Below are 16,294 nucleotides of genomic sequence, written 5' to 3'. Positions count from 1 at the left end.
ACAGCTTAAACTCTCTGATAAAAATATATTTTGTTAGTATGCTTACTAGTGGTTCTATCTTTTGAGATCTGGCCGGTTGTAATTACCAAATCATCAGTTTGGCTATCTCATTCCGTCTATCATTTTACCAGTCAGTCATGTCATTATCATGTACATGAATCAACATTTATCATGAAATAACTTTACTCAAAAATGACAGAGTAGAATTACTTGGACAAACTGTAGCGTATCATGATTTTTATAAGGGCGAAATGGTCCCGAGTTAAAACACAATCCATCTGCATATAGAGTTAGTGGAATCGGTGATTGATTTTGTAAGCAAACTATATTAGATGAATTTGATTGTGAAATAAATTCTTTCTCATTGTGCGCGTCGTTGTTCCAATTACTCAATAAATGAATTTGTTGAATTAGGCGACCGAGGGTCGTTTCATTGAGTTCTTATTAGTAATAAACAAATAGCAATATTATTGTCATTAGATCTATAAACAAAGCCAAGGCCTACTTAGACCAGTTTCATTTCTTGGACTGGTTACATGATCAGTTGATTGTCTCCCTATCCACATGAGACCATGGTCTTGAAAAAATTCCTTCATTTCAAAAATCTATGGATTGAAATAATATATGTATTTATTCATTTCATTGCTTGCTTGTTCCTGTAACTCTTCGCAACGTCTCTGAAGCCTTTCAATATTTTTCTGATCTATTGATCCAATATTATCTTCTCTCATGTCAGCATGGATCATTTTGAGTTTACTTTCCAGCAGTTTGATTTGTGAAGTTTGCCTTTTAATCACTGATTTCTGCAAAAAAAACGTTGTAACAGATTTCCGGATTATGAACAGAATCAAATGTGTGCCGAGTGAAATTCTGGAATGCAGGTTCTCATAGAACGTTTCTCCCTGAATTCCTTTATTTAAATCATCTAAGGTTTACTCATTCCAACATTTCAAACCATTTATTAGAGTCACAAAAAGCAAGAGGATAAAAATATTGGAGCTGTATGCATGTATATTATTCTGGTAACTGATTTATATGATGTAAGGCCATAAAGTTTCTTGTTAATTTGCTGTCGCTTAATAAAAATTCGTTATATCAAAGAACATTGAATTCCACGAACTGATACCTTAGCGAAACTAAGGTTGAAACTAATGAAACTGTAAGACGTTTGACCGTTGCTTAGGGTACTCACGGCCTTTTAAGCCAAACAAGATATCAACTCTTACTCTAATATTTAGTACTTATATGAAAATGTGTGAGAATTAAATCAATTATGAGCAAATAGCTAAAAAGAAGTGGGTCGCGCAACTATTTATAACAAATAAGAACCAATCATGATAAAAAACGCAAATGGCTTTAAGTAGGTCCTTGGCGATGTAATATCGGTAATAGAGGTAACTGGGACGACCTAACTGAATAGTCTGACTGACAAACATTCGAAACAAGATCTGACAAAATTTATGATGAACGAAATAGATGGAAAAGCCTAAGTAGTTGAAAAACTCTGGTAGTAACCAAATGTACTGTAGAAAAAAGTATGGCAACATTAACATGATATATGTGTGTGAATTCTTGAGACTTACATAGTCAGTATTTTCCTTTAACAAGGCCTCATTCTTTTTCAAAAGTGAGGAAAGTAGTTCTGGGTCGTTAGTAAAATTAGGCGCTCGTTGATTCAGCACAGTTTCGAATTTTACTTCACTCTCACCATTATCCATTGTCTTTAGACTATCGGTGAATCTTCGAATAGTTATTTCTGAGATGATTTCATCATAAAGATTATCGTCAGAATATGGGACTTCACAAGATGGAGATCTGTTGGAAGTGCTTGGACAGAATAACGTAACTTTTCCTTCAACGTGTTTAGAAACTCGAAACTTTGTTTCACGCTCGCAACCTTGACGCGTCATTGTCATGACTACGCCTGCTCAGTCCTCATCCTAGGATTATTAAAGCCTTATCAGATTTAACTACTGAACCTTTAGCGATACTGTCTGATATGTCTTTGCGGCAGTCCAGATTGCTGAGAGACTGGAATGACGTGATACTTAGTCCGGTGTATGAGGCTGGGAGTAAAGATTTAGTTAGTAACTATCGACTCGTTAGCTTAACTGGTGCAGTTGTAAAACTAATGGAAAAAACTGTTCGGATGGCTGTTACAAACTATGTGGAAGGACATAATCTTTTATCCAGGAAACAAAATGGTTTTCGGAAAGGCCTATCATGTTTGAGAAATCTTCTCATTGCAAAAGAAGACTGGGCTTAGGCGAAAGATCGAAATATTCCTGTAGTTGTGTTTTTCATAGATCTAAGTGAAGCCTTTGATAAGGTCTTCCATTCTGGTCTTAAATAAAAACTGGAAACTTTTGATTTTCATTTTACGACCATAGACTGGATAATTGACTTTCTCCATGACAGGAGACAATGGGTAAGAGTAAACGGAGCTCTCTCATAGTGGGGGCCTTAAAAATGTGGAGTTCCCCAAGGCACAATCCTCGATCCTCTTCTCTTTTTACTTTATTTAGATGAATAACCAACAGTAGCCAAATCATCCGTTCTACTCTTCGCCGATGACATAAAGGTTTGGAGACCCATACACAGCATGTCGGATAAAATGGTATTACAGGATGATCTCAACTTATTGGTAGTATGGATGGACAAGTGGTCACTAGAAGTGATTTCTAACAAGTGTTGTGATGCGATTAAATAACTATGATGATTCGTATTACTACACAATATGTGGATTTGTGTCACCCAAAGTAAAAAACTATGAAGATATAGGAGTTATACTGAGAAATGATCTCAAAACTACCAGTTACTGTAAGGCTGCTGCTGCTGCTGCGAAAGGCTATTGAGTATTACGATCTATTCGTGGATCTTCCCAGTATTAGGATGAGGAAATGTATAGATTATTATACCCGACTTTCGTGTGACCACATTTGAAATATGAGATACAAGCAGCGAGTCCTTGTTTCAAACATGGGGCGGATATACTGGAACGAGTCCAACGCCGCGGGACTTAGATGTTGGAAGGTCTATCGAAACTATCTTATGAAGACAGATTGAGACACCTCAAATTATTTACGTTAACTTACCATAGAAAACGGGATGATGGAATATTGGTTTATGTTAACCTGAGCAACCATATTTCTTATTCCAAGCATTTAATCAGCGTGTCTTATGACTATTGGCCGTTCTTTATACTCAACGCCTAGAAGATACTTCAAGTCATTTGCGTTTTTTATCATGATTGGTTCTTATTTGTTATAAATAGTTGCGCGACCCACTTCTTTTTAGCTATTTGCTCATAATTGATTTAATTCTCACACATTTTCATATAAGTACTAAATATTAGAGTAAGAGTTGATATCTTGTTTGGCTTAAAAGGCCGTGAGTACCCTAAGCAACGGTCAAACGTCTTACAGTTTCATTAGTTTCAACCTTAGTTTCGCTAAGGTATCAGTTCGTGGAATTCAATGTTCTTTGATATAACGAATTTTTATTAAGCGACAGCAAATTAACAAGAAACTTTATGGCCTTACATCATATAAATCAGTTACCAGAATAATATACATGCATACAGCTCCAATATTTTTATCCTCTTGCTTTTTGTGACTCTAATAAATGGTTTGAAATGTTGGAATGAGTAAACCTTAGATGATTTAAATAAAGGAATTCAGGGAGAAACGTTCTATGAGAACCTGCATTCCAGAATTTCACTCGGCACACATTTGATTCTGTTCATAATCCGGAAATCTGTTACAAGTTTTTTTTGCAGAAATCAGTGATTAAAAGGCAAACTTCACAAATCAAACTGCTGGAAAGTAAACTCAAAATGATCCATGCTGACATGAGAGAAGATAATATTGGATCAATAGATCAGAAAAATATTGAAAGGCTTCAGAGACGTTGCGAAGAGTTACAGGAACAAGCAAGCAATGAAATGAATAAATACATATATTATTTCAATCCATAGATTTTTGAAATGAAGGAATTTTTTCAAGACCATGGTCTCATGTGGATAGGGAGACAATCAACTGATCATGTAACCAGTCCAAGAAATGAAACTGGTCTAAGTAGGCCTTGGCTTTGTTTATAGATCTAATGACAATAATATTGCTATTTGTTTATTACTAATAAGAACTCAATGAAACGACCCTCGGTCGCCTAATTCAACAAATTCATTTATTGAGTAATTGGAACAACGACGCGCACAATGAGAAAGAATTTATTTCACAATCAAATTCATCTAATATAGTTTGCTTACAAAATCAATCACCGATTCCACTAACTCTATATGCAGATGGATTGTGTTTTAACTCGGGACCATTTCGCCCTTATAAAAATCATGATACGCTACAGTTTGTCCAAGTAATTCTACTCTGTCATTTTTGAGTAAAGTTATTTCATGATAAATGGTGATTCATGTACATGATAATGACATGACTGACTGGTAAAATGATAGACGGAATGAGATAGCCAAACTGATGATTTGGTAATTACAACCGGCCAGATCTCAAAAGATAGAACCACTAGTAAGCATACTAACAAAATATATTTTTATCAGAGAGTTTAAGCTGTTATATATACACAAATTATTTGCTCGAAATAGTATGACGGTACGTTACTCATCAAATAAATGGTAAATAATCAACGTCAAACTGAGCATTACAAAGCAGCCCATGAAGCTACACTTGAGACCCTCGAATTATTTCATCTGATGACATATTCAGACGTGATTATTAGGAACAGACCGAGTTTCACCAAGAAATTATAAAGAGTAGAATACTAAGGCTCGTTTCAGGGTTATATCCAAGTTGTTTATTAGACGTAGTTGGAGCAAGGAACCACTGCAATTCCCACAACCCAAAGTAAGAACACAAAGACTGGTACAAGTGAAGATTTATAAACCCCAAGAACATGAGAACGACTTGAGTTGAGAATGCACTCATTTATACAATGATTTGTAAACACATTTGATCATTAATTAGTAAAAAGTCTTATATGCAAAATTATAGCGAGGTCGCACATTGCATACCATGCTGAATACAGTTTACGTTAATTTAATGCAATAATATTGTGTTTTGAATAAACATCACACTGAAGTAAATCAACGTTATGCTGAATAAAACAGCACGCTAAAACAGAAAAAACAATGCTATACTGAATGATCATCATACTGAACTAAAAGTAAAAGTAATGTTCAGCAAGAATTACAATGAGTTAAAAGAAAATGTAATTTTGCCTTTTTAACCCATCATATCAATCAGGATAGATGGCTTTTACTAGTTTAAAACTTGTTACAGTAAATATCTTCGATTCTTTTTATACTATAAAATTACACATTACTTCACTCCTTAGAAAGCAATAAGATTAAGCTGTTCAAATGGAATAGAGTGATTACAGTTCTGTGAATTTCATAAATGATACAGACTAACTGTTTTTCCACATCATAGGCTATTGTTCTTGTTTGCCTCTGACTTGGTTTTCTCCAGATATCACTGTATTTGAGTAAAAATAAATCGTTCATGGAAGACGAGGAGAATTAAGGATTCAGAACGTCAAAATGTGACAAATTTGAAATAAACAGTATTTCACGTTTTCGGTTTTCATTGACTATCTGACTTACCTTATTATGTTGTCATACGCTCCCAAACAACTGGGATCCGTAACAATAAAAAATTCTTAGCAAAATAACTTTGCTTCCATAAAAACATTTTGAAACAAATTTCTGAGTAATTTACACCTGAAACGTCATAACCCTATAAACTTCAACAAGAAATCAATCAAGTTGGTTGTTAAACTGTTGACTTGTTTTTATGCTCAATAAATTTATTTCATCATTTATACTCTTTAAATGAATGCTTAATCTTAATTATGAGATACACATAGCAGTTAAAACACCATTAAGTTCCACCAAATAATTTTATTATTACTAATGAACATAAAAATTTGGTTTAAGTCTCTTGGAGCTATAGTGTTTCACCACCTTACTCTGTACCATTCATCGATAAATGTTTAAAGAAATAAAACTGTGAGTGATAGGAATAATTGTGAAAGCAGAAACCAAATAAAAATTGTTATTTTGACAGGAGAAATTTGAACGGAATAGTATGACGACATGTTATCCAAGCTGTTTTGATTAACATTGGTACATCCGCAACTGTGTACTTTTTTGTAACAACGCTTCACTCTAGAAACTTATCCACATTCTATTTTTCAATCGTCCGCTCCTTCTAAATAGCAAACCTAACGCACGTTTCTGGTGCATAATTTCCGCGTTCACCTTTCTCATATATACCAGTTTTATTATATTTCATTGTAACTCAGTATAGTGTTGGATTGAATTAAATATCGCTCGTAACTAACCACGAAGTTGACATGATTCATCATCTAGTGGGCATCTTGTAAATACATTTGATAAGACTGCTTGCGGAGCTCTAATAACGTCACCAACATCTTCAGTAGAATATACTCGCTTAACTAGATTCACTCAGACACATTTTAAAACCTCAAAACCAATATAATATTGTAGCTATTGAATAAAATATCGTAATTCTTCACCGAATAAATGTAATAATGACAAATCAATTTGTAGATCATAGCCTAAACGTGTTGCACATTATCATTGTTTCCATAAATTGCTTGATATAAATTCGATACAAATAGCAAGTTGAATAAAACTAAACGAAAATGGATACGTTAAACGACAACTACTAGTAAATATTACAGCTAATGCACCATCGACATGACAGTTCAATACAAATATGTCACATCCGGTATGTTGACCCTTTGACATATCCAGTAAACGAACAATGAGCCATTGAGGGATTTCTGGTTGCTTAAACTTCTTAGCTTCGTGAAGCACAACAGACTGACCAGTACGATGCCATCGAAGTTTATCGGCGTTATTATCTTTATTTACATACAACCTGCATCTTTCCGTTACGTCAGTTCAAAAGTAGATTTCAGTCATATGTTTCAGCCTTATTTCTCTCACTGTTTGTCACATCAATTTCACTGACAGTGCTGAGGCTTGAAGCTCAAGGTGTAGAACACGAACAAGATTTGTGGGAGTTGTTCCAGATTTGCTCAGGATCGAACATGTTGTCGTACTTGCATGATATTCCAATCTCATATAATCTACAGCTCCACAACCACTTCTTGATGCATTAGATATCAGTCTTTTGACACACGGCTCAACACCTAAGCATCGTGGTGTCCTCAAGGTTTTGACACCTGCAATTTCCTCCAACCAAGCTTTCTAAGTAGAACAGAGTATCTAAACTATGTATTTAGAACTTCATGGTGCATGAAAATAACCAAAACATGTATTGTTTGAAATCTTACATAAATGAATGCATCAAAATTTCCTAGATAAAGAAGAATGCTTAAATAAAAGAAAGTTGTCCCTTCACTTTGAACTATCAGCGGTAAAAGTAAAGCGGTCAGATTGAACTTTCCAATCTCAATAAAATCGTTTATGGATTTGAGGGTATGTAAGTGATTTGCTGACATCAACCATCCGTTGAAATTTGCTTCTATCATTTCACCAACTTCCGTCTTTATCAACGGACCGTCCATCGAAGCGACATTCGTGCATGTTTCGTAGAAATTTTTGGCTGCTTTAATACTCGGTACATTCGCATATTCTGCACGTTTTAATCAAAGCAAAAGAAACCCATAAAATGGTGATGTCAAAGGGATTCTAGAGACCGTTATCTATTTATTACTTATTCTCAATGACACGACTTTTATTCATGGTATTACCTGATGGTTTGCTGTAAAGTGCTCCACTAAGTTATGGTTAAGACATTCGATTAGACCATTAGTGTGGTTCTATTTCACATATCAGTCTTCACATCTATGAGTGTAAAAGAGAATGCTGAATTCATTGGGTGAAATCCAAGCACTCGACCCTGAGTTACTCATTATACTAATGTTGTTGTATTGACCAGTACTTGTCGTTTTCTAACACTCCATTCGATGTTTGAGATACATCCTTTTTCTCACGCAGATCTCCATGTAGTTATTTCGAAGAATCACTATATGTCACAGATAATAATTTCATTGAGACTGCTCACGTAATTGAACACACATTTTCAAGAATAGAGACTCTATTATCAAAGTGCTTTGTAAACCAGTTGAGAAACAGTGTTTCTCGAGGCCTGATCAAACCGATAAGACTAGGCAGAATACATAGTTCTTGGAATTCCCAAATTTTGACTAACAATACGTAACAACATAAGAAAGCATCAAATTATCTGGTACAATTCAGTCATTGTATGGTCTTCAGTATTCTGTCTTCAATGAACGTGCAGACAACCGGTCCTTACATTCTGTTTTTAGTTACTTTAAAGACGACTTCTAACTATCCTTTTTTTAATGAAATTAACAATATTCAGAATAATAAACAGAACGAAAACGATGACGTGCTTGGATGAATTTTTGAGCTTGACTCCGATCGCATTTGTGCATGAAGTGTTAGTTGTACATGAAACCCAGAGTGAAATATTAGATACATAATAATCTGGATGGAGATGATTGACATTGATTCAATGTGCTACACCACATTATGAAAACCGTAAATTATGTTCCGAATATTAACACTAACTTTATAGGCATTATATTCATTCAAGCGTACTGTTTTATTTCAACAAACTTGTTCGAAAATGTTTGGATGTACTTTTCCTAAATTCTTTCTAATAAGAGCTCAGGACACGAGTTGATGAACAGCATGTGAAAACGTGGTCATGACAGCATCTATTTTGGACTCGTGAAAACTAGTTACTTAGGTTTCACGATGCTTATTTGTTGTATTCAACACAAACTTCTATGGTGAAGTATTGATCAGAAATAGCCTTTATTTTTAAATATTAGTAAATGTACCCGGGTGTGTAATCTCATGTATATATTGCTTATCAAATAACGAGTTTTGAACAACAACCATCATTTATGTATAAATACAAAGCATGGGTTCCAATCAAATCACGCACAAAGTACATCGACTTTATGTGGTATTTGTATGAATTAACGATTCCCTTGCACTTGATAACTGCTTTATTTCGAATTCCAATACAATACATCCGTTCGTGCTCATCTAGTACTTCTTGGCTAAATTGCGTCACTTTTGAGATTCCTAGTTTGTACTGTAATTCAAATACTGTTAATTATCATGCATTGACGCATTGTAACTAGATCCGGTTTAGACAAATGTAAACAATAGAAAAAAGAAATGAGACACACATTTTTACAATGATATCGTCTGTTGTAACTGATGAATTATCCAGATAGTCATTTGGAGAGTGTATGACACATGACTGTTTCTCGAAGCTATCACAGGTTTTGTCGATACAAATGACAGTTGCATTATTTGGACAACTAACATCGAAGCGCGGTTTCGCTGTAAGTGAGAGAAGATACAACAAATTTCATTCAGATTAAGCTAGTGTGTGACGTCTTTCTTATCACGCTGGCGAAGATAAAGTAATAGTCAATCAAAGTCATTGTGGATGAGTAAAGTTGAGTGAATTTAGTAATGTAGTGTAAAATCATCGACTGAATCTCTCAAAATCTAAATATTGGTTTGGTAAATACAAGACAAATACATAAAAGAAGAGGAAGAAACACAGAACTGAAACGTATAAAGAATGCGAAAGAAAGATCCTAAGAAAAAGAGAAATGTAAAAACAAAATTCACAGAAAAATAATTCCAAACAATCAGGAGTAAAGAATAGTGAAGAGAAAGATAAGGAGAAAACATTAAATTCCTTGAAAAGAAAAAGATGAAAAAAGGGCGAGCGCAAAAAAAATCTGAAGAAGAAGGGAGAACACTAAATAAATAAGAATAAGTAACACGCGAAAATAAATAAGAAATAGCAGGAAAAAAATACGGAAGAGGCTAAAATTGGAATGAAAAATAGATTCAAGAAATTTCTGAAAACGCGTAGCAATATAGCATGAAAATTCAAATAAAGAAGATTGAATTAAGGGTGATGAGATACAAACACTTCGTTTGGATTCACATCATCATGCATGAAGTTGTGTGTCAGTTACGTTTTCTATCAATCACTTACAGAAACAACCATGTGAAGCCAATTACGAATGTAATTGAAGAGTGAGGCTTGTTGTAAATCGAGTGAAACGAGTCATCTGAAGCACGCTTTTAGAAACCGTGTGAGTTTACAATGATCAGAAGGTACCGTGAACAGAGCAACATTGATAAATATTTCGTTGAATGCCAAGTCATTCGTGCCAGTTTATATTTACCGAGTTAAACATGAGCACTGCGTGCACCGAATATACCAGCATCTCTGAGAGGTCGAAAGAACACCTCAAATTAGAATGATCAACAACTGCTAATTACTGATAATAACAGTTCAGCTGAATCATCTGTTTTTCATCACTTCTGCTGAACAAGTTTGATAATGCGAAATCGAAGACACGAGTGAAGAAACTGCCGTGTCGCATAACATAGTTCACTCTATCAAGACCAGAAATGAATGTGCCACATCATGTCTGATTCGGTAGACTGGGAGAAAATATGGTGGGAGTGTTGATTTGAAGTGCGTCAACATTTCGCTGTTTAATGTGTATTAATGGAAGGAAGTGGAGGCAAAATATCTGAGAATGACGGCTTTTCGAACAATGCTAGAGCATTTGAGAGTGAGAGGAGCAACTGGAAGTTATCTGTGACGCAGTTCATATGTGAATCTGATGGACAAATTAATAACGGCTGATTCAACACAAGTGTGAATACAGACAACAGAGAAGACAGTCAGTACCTACTAAGGTACATCACTAACACACGCAACAAATTACATTCGAGACCCCCCGAAACAGACAAACAATCAACATCGCTTTCAATGACAACATGAGAGTTACATATCATCGAAAGCTACAGTCAAACCGACCATAATATTGTGAAATTCATCACGTCACTTACAACCATCACCAAACCATCATTGTTGACAGGAAATAATGTCGATAAGTGACACATGGAAAGATGGAAGCATCACAATGACGGACATGTCAGTGTTCGTCGAATCATTTGTCATCCACTCGGATAATCAAAGTGTAAATATTAAAACTGAAGCTCTCAAAAACCCATTTCACGCGCTCACCTGTTTCCGTTTCTTCCTCAACTTGTGATGAACATTCATTTGTGAGTGGTAAAGAGCCTTGTTCTATGGAGGAAGTGTGAATGAGGTATAAACAAATAATAAGTGTATTTACAGTGAGGTGATACAGACACTTCGTTTGAATTCACATCATCATGCATGAAGTTGTGTGTCAGTTACGTTTTCTATCAATCACTTACAGAAACAACCATGTGATTGCAATCGCGAATGTATTTTTGTCATAATTTTTCTATATAAGTTTAGTTTTATTTTTCCTTTATCCTTGTCAATTGATTTTTCTTGTGTTTTTGATTTTAGCACATTTTCGACTGTATATAAATTCAAATTAATTCAACTTCTCATGAAGTGCTTTTATGCTATCACATTGTTTAGGAACGATGATGAATATTATTTTGAAAATATCATGTTCGTTTTCTACGACTGAAACAACCGTAGATGGAACCATTTTATCATAAATAATATTTTTATCTTGATGAAACGGTTAATCGTCAAACACTGTTTGGAAATTTCGGTGATTGTCGGTATGTTTATAGTACTGTGGTTGACTTGCTTTTTGTATCATTCGTCTGAGTGACTGCGAAATCACAAAGTAGGAGATATTTCGTCGCGGTAAATGATTTTTGACAAATCATGAGTACATAATGTCATGTCACACATATTATGTGATTCACGCTTTTTAGATAAGTAACATTCTCAGTGATGAACACATCCCAAAGATTTTTCTTCTATTTTATTCTTATCCATTTGATGAATCCCAACGGATCGTATTTATACATTTCCCCTCATGTGATTGTGTTTCGTTTAGTAGTGAGTGTATGTGTACAATCAATACGTATAGTGAGTGTATTATAGATTATGATTGTCGTCTTTTATAGTTGATAATTCTTCATTTGTAACAGTTCTGATGTTCCTGATTCGCCTCATGGTAATTTGTTTTTTCAAGTACTAATATTGAGCGGCGCGAATATAATTATTTTCTTCAATTCAATCAATCAGTTATTCACTATAACATTATAGTGTACCTGTTATTAGTACGTTCTAAATAGTCGGTAGAAACTACTAAACAAAAGTTCTTTTCCTATTTGCCACCATCACTGCATACATAAGTGTCTTTTAACAAACGGATACGTGTTGTGAACATGACGAAGCCAAGTGTTCTTTGATTTCCGCTTCGTTATTCAAAACATAGAATATTGCTGTTCTAAGTTCGAACACACGTGTAAGTGCTGGTCGCTCTTCAATTCATAGACCATGCGAGGCAAAAATAACTTCACAATGGAACTTTATGGTAATTCATAATAAAAATGACGATATGATCAAGAAATCAGTTATCTGGTGGTTTAACTTAGTTTTATAAACTCTGTTAACTAGATATTCAAATTTACAAGAAACATACGTTAAAAAGAGCTAAATGTCCGCACAATAAACTAATGACTATCAACACAGTCATGATTATTCTCATATAAAATGTTATGTCATCAAATAAGTAAACTAAGGCAAGGATATAATAAAATATCTACAGTGAAAATATGTATAAACATACCATTAAAAGTTCTGTTCCAGAAATAGATGGACAGTCCAGTTCCAACAACTGCTGCAAAAGCTACACCGATTAAAAGAAGAAATACTAAAAATCTCTCTCGTCTGGATGATTCTGAAAGTGCCATTCTCCATTAGTAGTGTGAAAAATGTTGACTGAGCCTACTGACATAATCTGCTTATGTAAAAAATTAACATAAGAACATATATAAAACTACATACCGTAGTTTATCCAATACTAGTAACTACATAAAATATAACTGAATGTCATGAGAATGGCAATATGTTTATCAAGTCACGGTCTCGTAAAACAATACATATTGTATCATAAAATATTATCAACTGTGAAATTCAAAATTTTAAAAATATTTCAGCGTGTTTTGTTATTAAACTATGTATGTGTTCTAAATATAAGGAGTTCTAATTGGTACTGTGTCAAATAAGAAAAGAATTTATGAGTTATCTAGGAAGATTTTGATAATATGTTGTGCACATCACTCTCTAATTAACGTCGATACTTTGTTCTTATTTCTTAAATATACCAAGCAACTAATATGGGTGATTACACACAAGTTTTTAAATTAATACTGAAAGGTAAAAATTACTGTATCAAGAAGAATAAAAGCCGTGGAATTCGTATCAATCCTGGTTGTAGCAAACTAGTGAGCATTTAGTCATAATTCTACTTAATCTAAACACCCTGATTTATGTCTCATTCGATTCTTTCTTCTTCTTTACTACCTACTAATACTTATTAGTCATTACTGACTCACGACTTGTAATGAGACTCCGTTGTCAGTTGAGATATTTAAAAGTATTTAAACATATTTGTGCTATCTATTTCATTTTTGAGTCGAGTTTTTTTCTCCTGGCCATCTTGTCACTCAACATTTGTTTATTGTGTATTACTCGTACTTTTGTTTACAGCTATTACCTCTAAATTTAGTGTGCATTGCTCTTAAGTGCAACTATTATATGTTCACCCTTATCTTTACGAATTGATCGAAGGAGGACTCGCCTGTTTGGTATACACTGCCGGTCACCTCATAAAATGGGCTATGTAAATAACCTTAGCAGCTTTACTTATAAATCAATGAATGTACACTAATGAAGCTGCACAACTGTTCGGAGAAATATTCATCGGTTGAGGCTGACCCGATAACCATAAATATATTGCACTTTGAAATACGTATTCACAATTTGTTTTAAGCACCATCATAGAGCATGTTTTAGTAATTTTTAGATGGACAACCTGGAAATCTTCGTTAAAAATATCCCACTTCATACAAATCCAGCTACGTAATTTACAGCTTGACGTCAGGACACCGGGACTATATAAATGAACTAAAATTTATCTTATCTGACGGCCAAATCAGCTATTGGGCATCGTCAACTTCTTCACTCTATCTCAGCCAACTGAATTAAGACAACCGATTCTTTAATTAACATGTCATGATCCCTAATTACCGGAAGGTCAGAGATTCTGATATTTGGACAGAGGAAACAGGTACACATGTAAAATACATTTTGGTGTGCTTCCGTGAAAATATTCACTTATGGAGTGTGCACTGTTTGCTTTACTGTTGTCCATACTTTTATATATTTATTCCAATTTTCAAAGGAATTACTAGTACAATATTGTACACAGACTGTGAATCCTACCAAGTTCTTTGAAATGGACTATCCTTTTAATAAATATTTTCTGTGTTTTACTCAACAATTTTTGATGAGAGTCACCATACTGAACTGCTATACTTGTGTTGATAACTTATCAGCAGTTCAAGGTGTGGAACACGAACAATTTTTAGAGGAGTTATTCAAGATTTTCCCAAGATAGAACACCTCGTCCTACATGCATCATATTCTGATCTCATACAAGCCACAACCCCAGTTCTGATTTTATGTCTGGCTTTTTATCGCGTGAATTATCCACCAATCGAAATACGACTTATCCAATCTCAATAGTGTGCCAAATCAATGACGTCCGCAGCTTAGCAGCGTCCTTATTGATCCTTTGTTCTCCTAGCAAGTCCAGTTGGTTCCAGAACGTCAATAACAGCTCCCACTATGAGAATCATTTATTTCAAACATACTTGGTTTATATACCAGCTAAACAGACCGTATCACACCATAAAATAGGAAATGATATTTAAACAAGATCGAGCCAAGAAATGGCTGTGAACGTGGTGGACGGTAATTGATATACTGAGTATAGTTTAATAACAGAAAATGATATAATATTATCAATAATCTATCGGTCAAAGTGAAGCTTATAATAAGAGGAATATGGATATACATAATCTAGTTACTGAGAACTTATACAATAAGAATATATATAATATTAGTCCATTAGTGGTTCTCAGAAGTTGCCCGTAATTTAGTCCTCACCATGACATAACAATCTCAAAAGTGAATAAGCCAAATATCACAATTTTCATTGAGTTGTAATTAAACTTATTGGTAGTTAATTTTCTTACAAGTTAAAAGGTTTTTTGAAGTGTTCATGCTACTTCAAGTACGTAAATTGGATGGTTAGATAAAAAAATGTCTACTTGATTGAATTGATTGACTGTCGTTGCTGTAATCAGAAAAGCGAATCTGAAATTTCAAAGAAGTAGGTGACATTTCCATCCGATATTCGGAGCAATACCACTCAGATCCCGCCAATCGATAACTCCACTAACAACTGCTTGTGAATTAAGACCTCACGTACTGAAAACCTAGATTCTTCGGACGTCACAAAGTCGATACTCTTCCTTACAGCCAGAGCAACAATTATTATAGATACACCGAATGTCCGGACATTGCGGGAGACCAGAAGAACCAATCAAATAGCTACGGAGATAAATGAAGAGATACATCTATGTGCTGCTCGAAAACAGTGAAACCGACTGGACCCAAGCCGATCAGACAGAAAAGGTTAGAGTCGAGAGATATGGTGCTATACTCCGGTCACGAAGAGGAAAATGCTCCATACACTCAAGGAGTTATTCTTATGCTATAATAAGAAGCAAGTAAAGTGCTTATAAGATGGGAATCTCATGGATCCAAGATCGTCAAAGCATCATTCGAAACAAAGAAAGAGGAAATCATGATAAATGTTATCTAATGTTATGCACCCACCAATGATAGCAACAACGACAATAATGATCAGTTGTATGAGAGGCTGAAATCAATCATATCGAAGTGCTTAGGAAAGGACTTGAATGCCCTGATGGAAGACCTCAACGCTAAGGTTGAAATGGACAACATCGGGTACGAAGATATCATGGGATGACAAGGACTGACCGGGAGAAAGGGATGAAAATGGAGACAGATTTGCAAATCCATCGGAAAGAGGTCAATGCGGTACAAACTTCAACGTGTCAGTAGATTCTGGACTGCACAAAGCATCATTTTAAGGAATGGATCTCTATCAAAACCATGGACAAGATTGAAGAAAGGAAGAACAAAAAGATAGAAATTAACAACGGCCGAACAAGAACAGAGAAAGTCAAGTCACAATCTCAATACACAGAAGCATATAAGCAAGCGGTATGAGCATTAGAACCGACAATCAGAAATACGTAGAACACCCAGCAACGACAGTGGAAAAAGCTGTAATAGAAGGGAAT

At 34.7% G+C, this 16,294-nt stretch overlaps 2 protein-coding genes across 2 annotated transcripts; both read right to left on the bottom strand.

Annotated features, from left to right (window-relative positions):
• Nucleotides 1-605: 605 nt before the first annotated feature.
• On the bottom strand, nt 606-1,916 carry Smp_147350 (hypothetical protein; the record flags this gene model as incomplete). Its single annotated transcript, XM_018796017.1, has 2 exons — nt 606-803; nt 1,584-1,916. 2 exons carry the CDS (start codon nt 1,914-1,916, stop codon nt 606-608), a joined length of 531 nt encoding a protein of 176 aa, XP_018650272.1.
• Nucleotides 1,917-6,625: 4,709 nt separating this feature from the next.
• On the bottom strand, nt 6,626-12,808 carry Smp_147340 (hypothetical protein; the record flags this gene model as incomplete). Its single annotated transcript, XM_018796016.1, has 5 exons — nt 6,626-6,932; nt 7,026-7,264; nt 9,255-9,403; nt 11,124-11,186; nt 12,685-12,808. 5 exons carry the CDS (start codon nt 12,806-12,808, stop codon nt 6,626-6,628), a joined length of 882 nt encoding a protein of 293 aa, XP_018650271.1.
• Between the last annotated feature and the right edge of the window lie 3,486 nt (nt 12,809-16,294).

Source organism: Schistosoma mansoni, chromosome 2 (assembly GCF_000237925.1).
Source record: "Schistosoma mansoni strain Puerto Rico chromosome 2, complete genome".
NCBI classification, from domain to species: Eukaryota; Metazoa; Platyhelminthes; class Trematoda; order Strigeidida; family Schistosomatidae; genus Schistosoma; species Schistosoma mansoni.
Note: the sequence above shows the minus strand (reverse complement) of the source record. Positions and strands in the feature narration are given on the sequence as shown.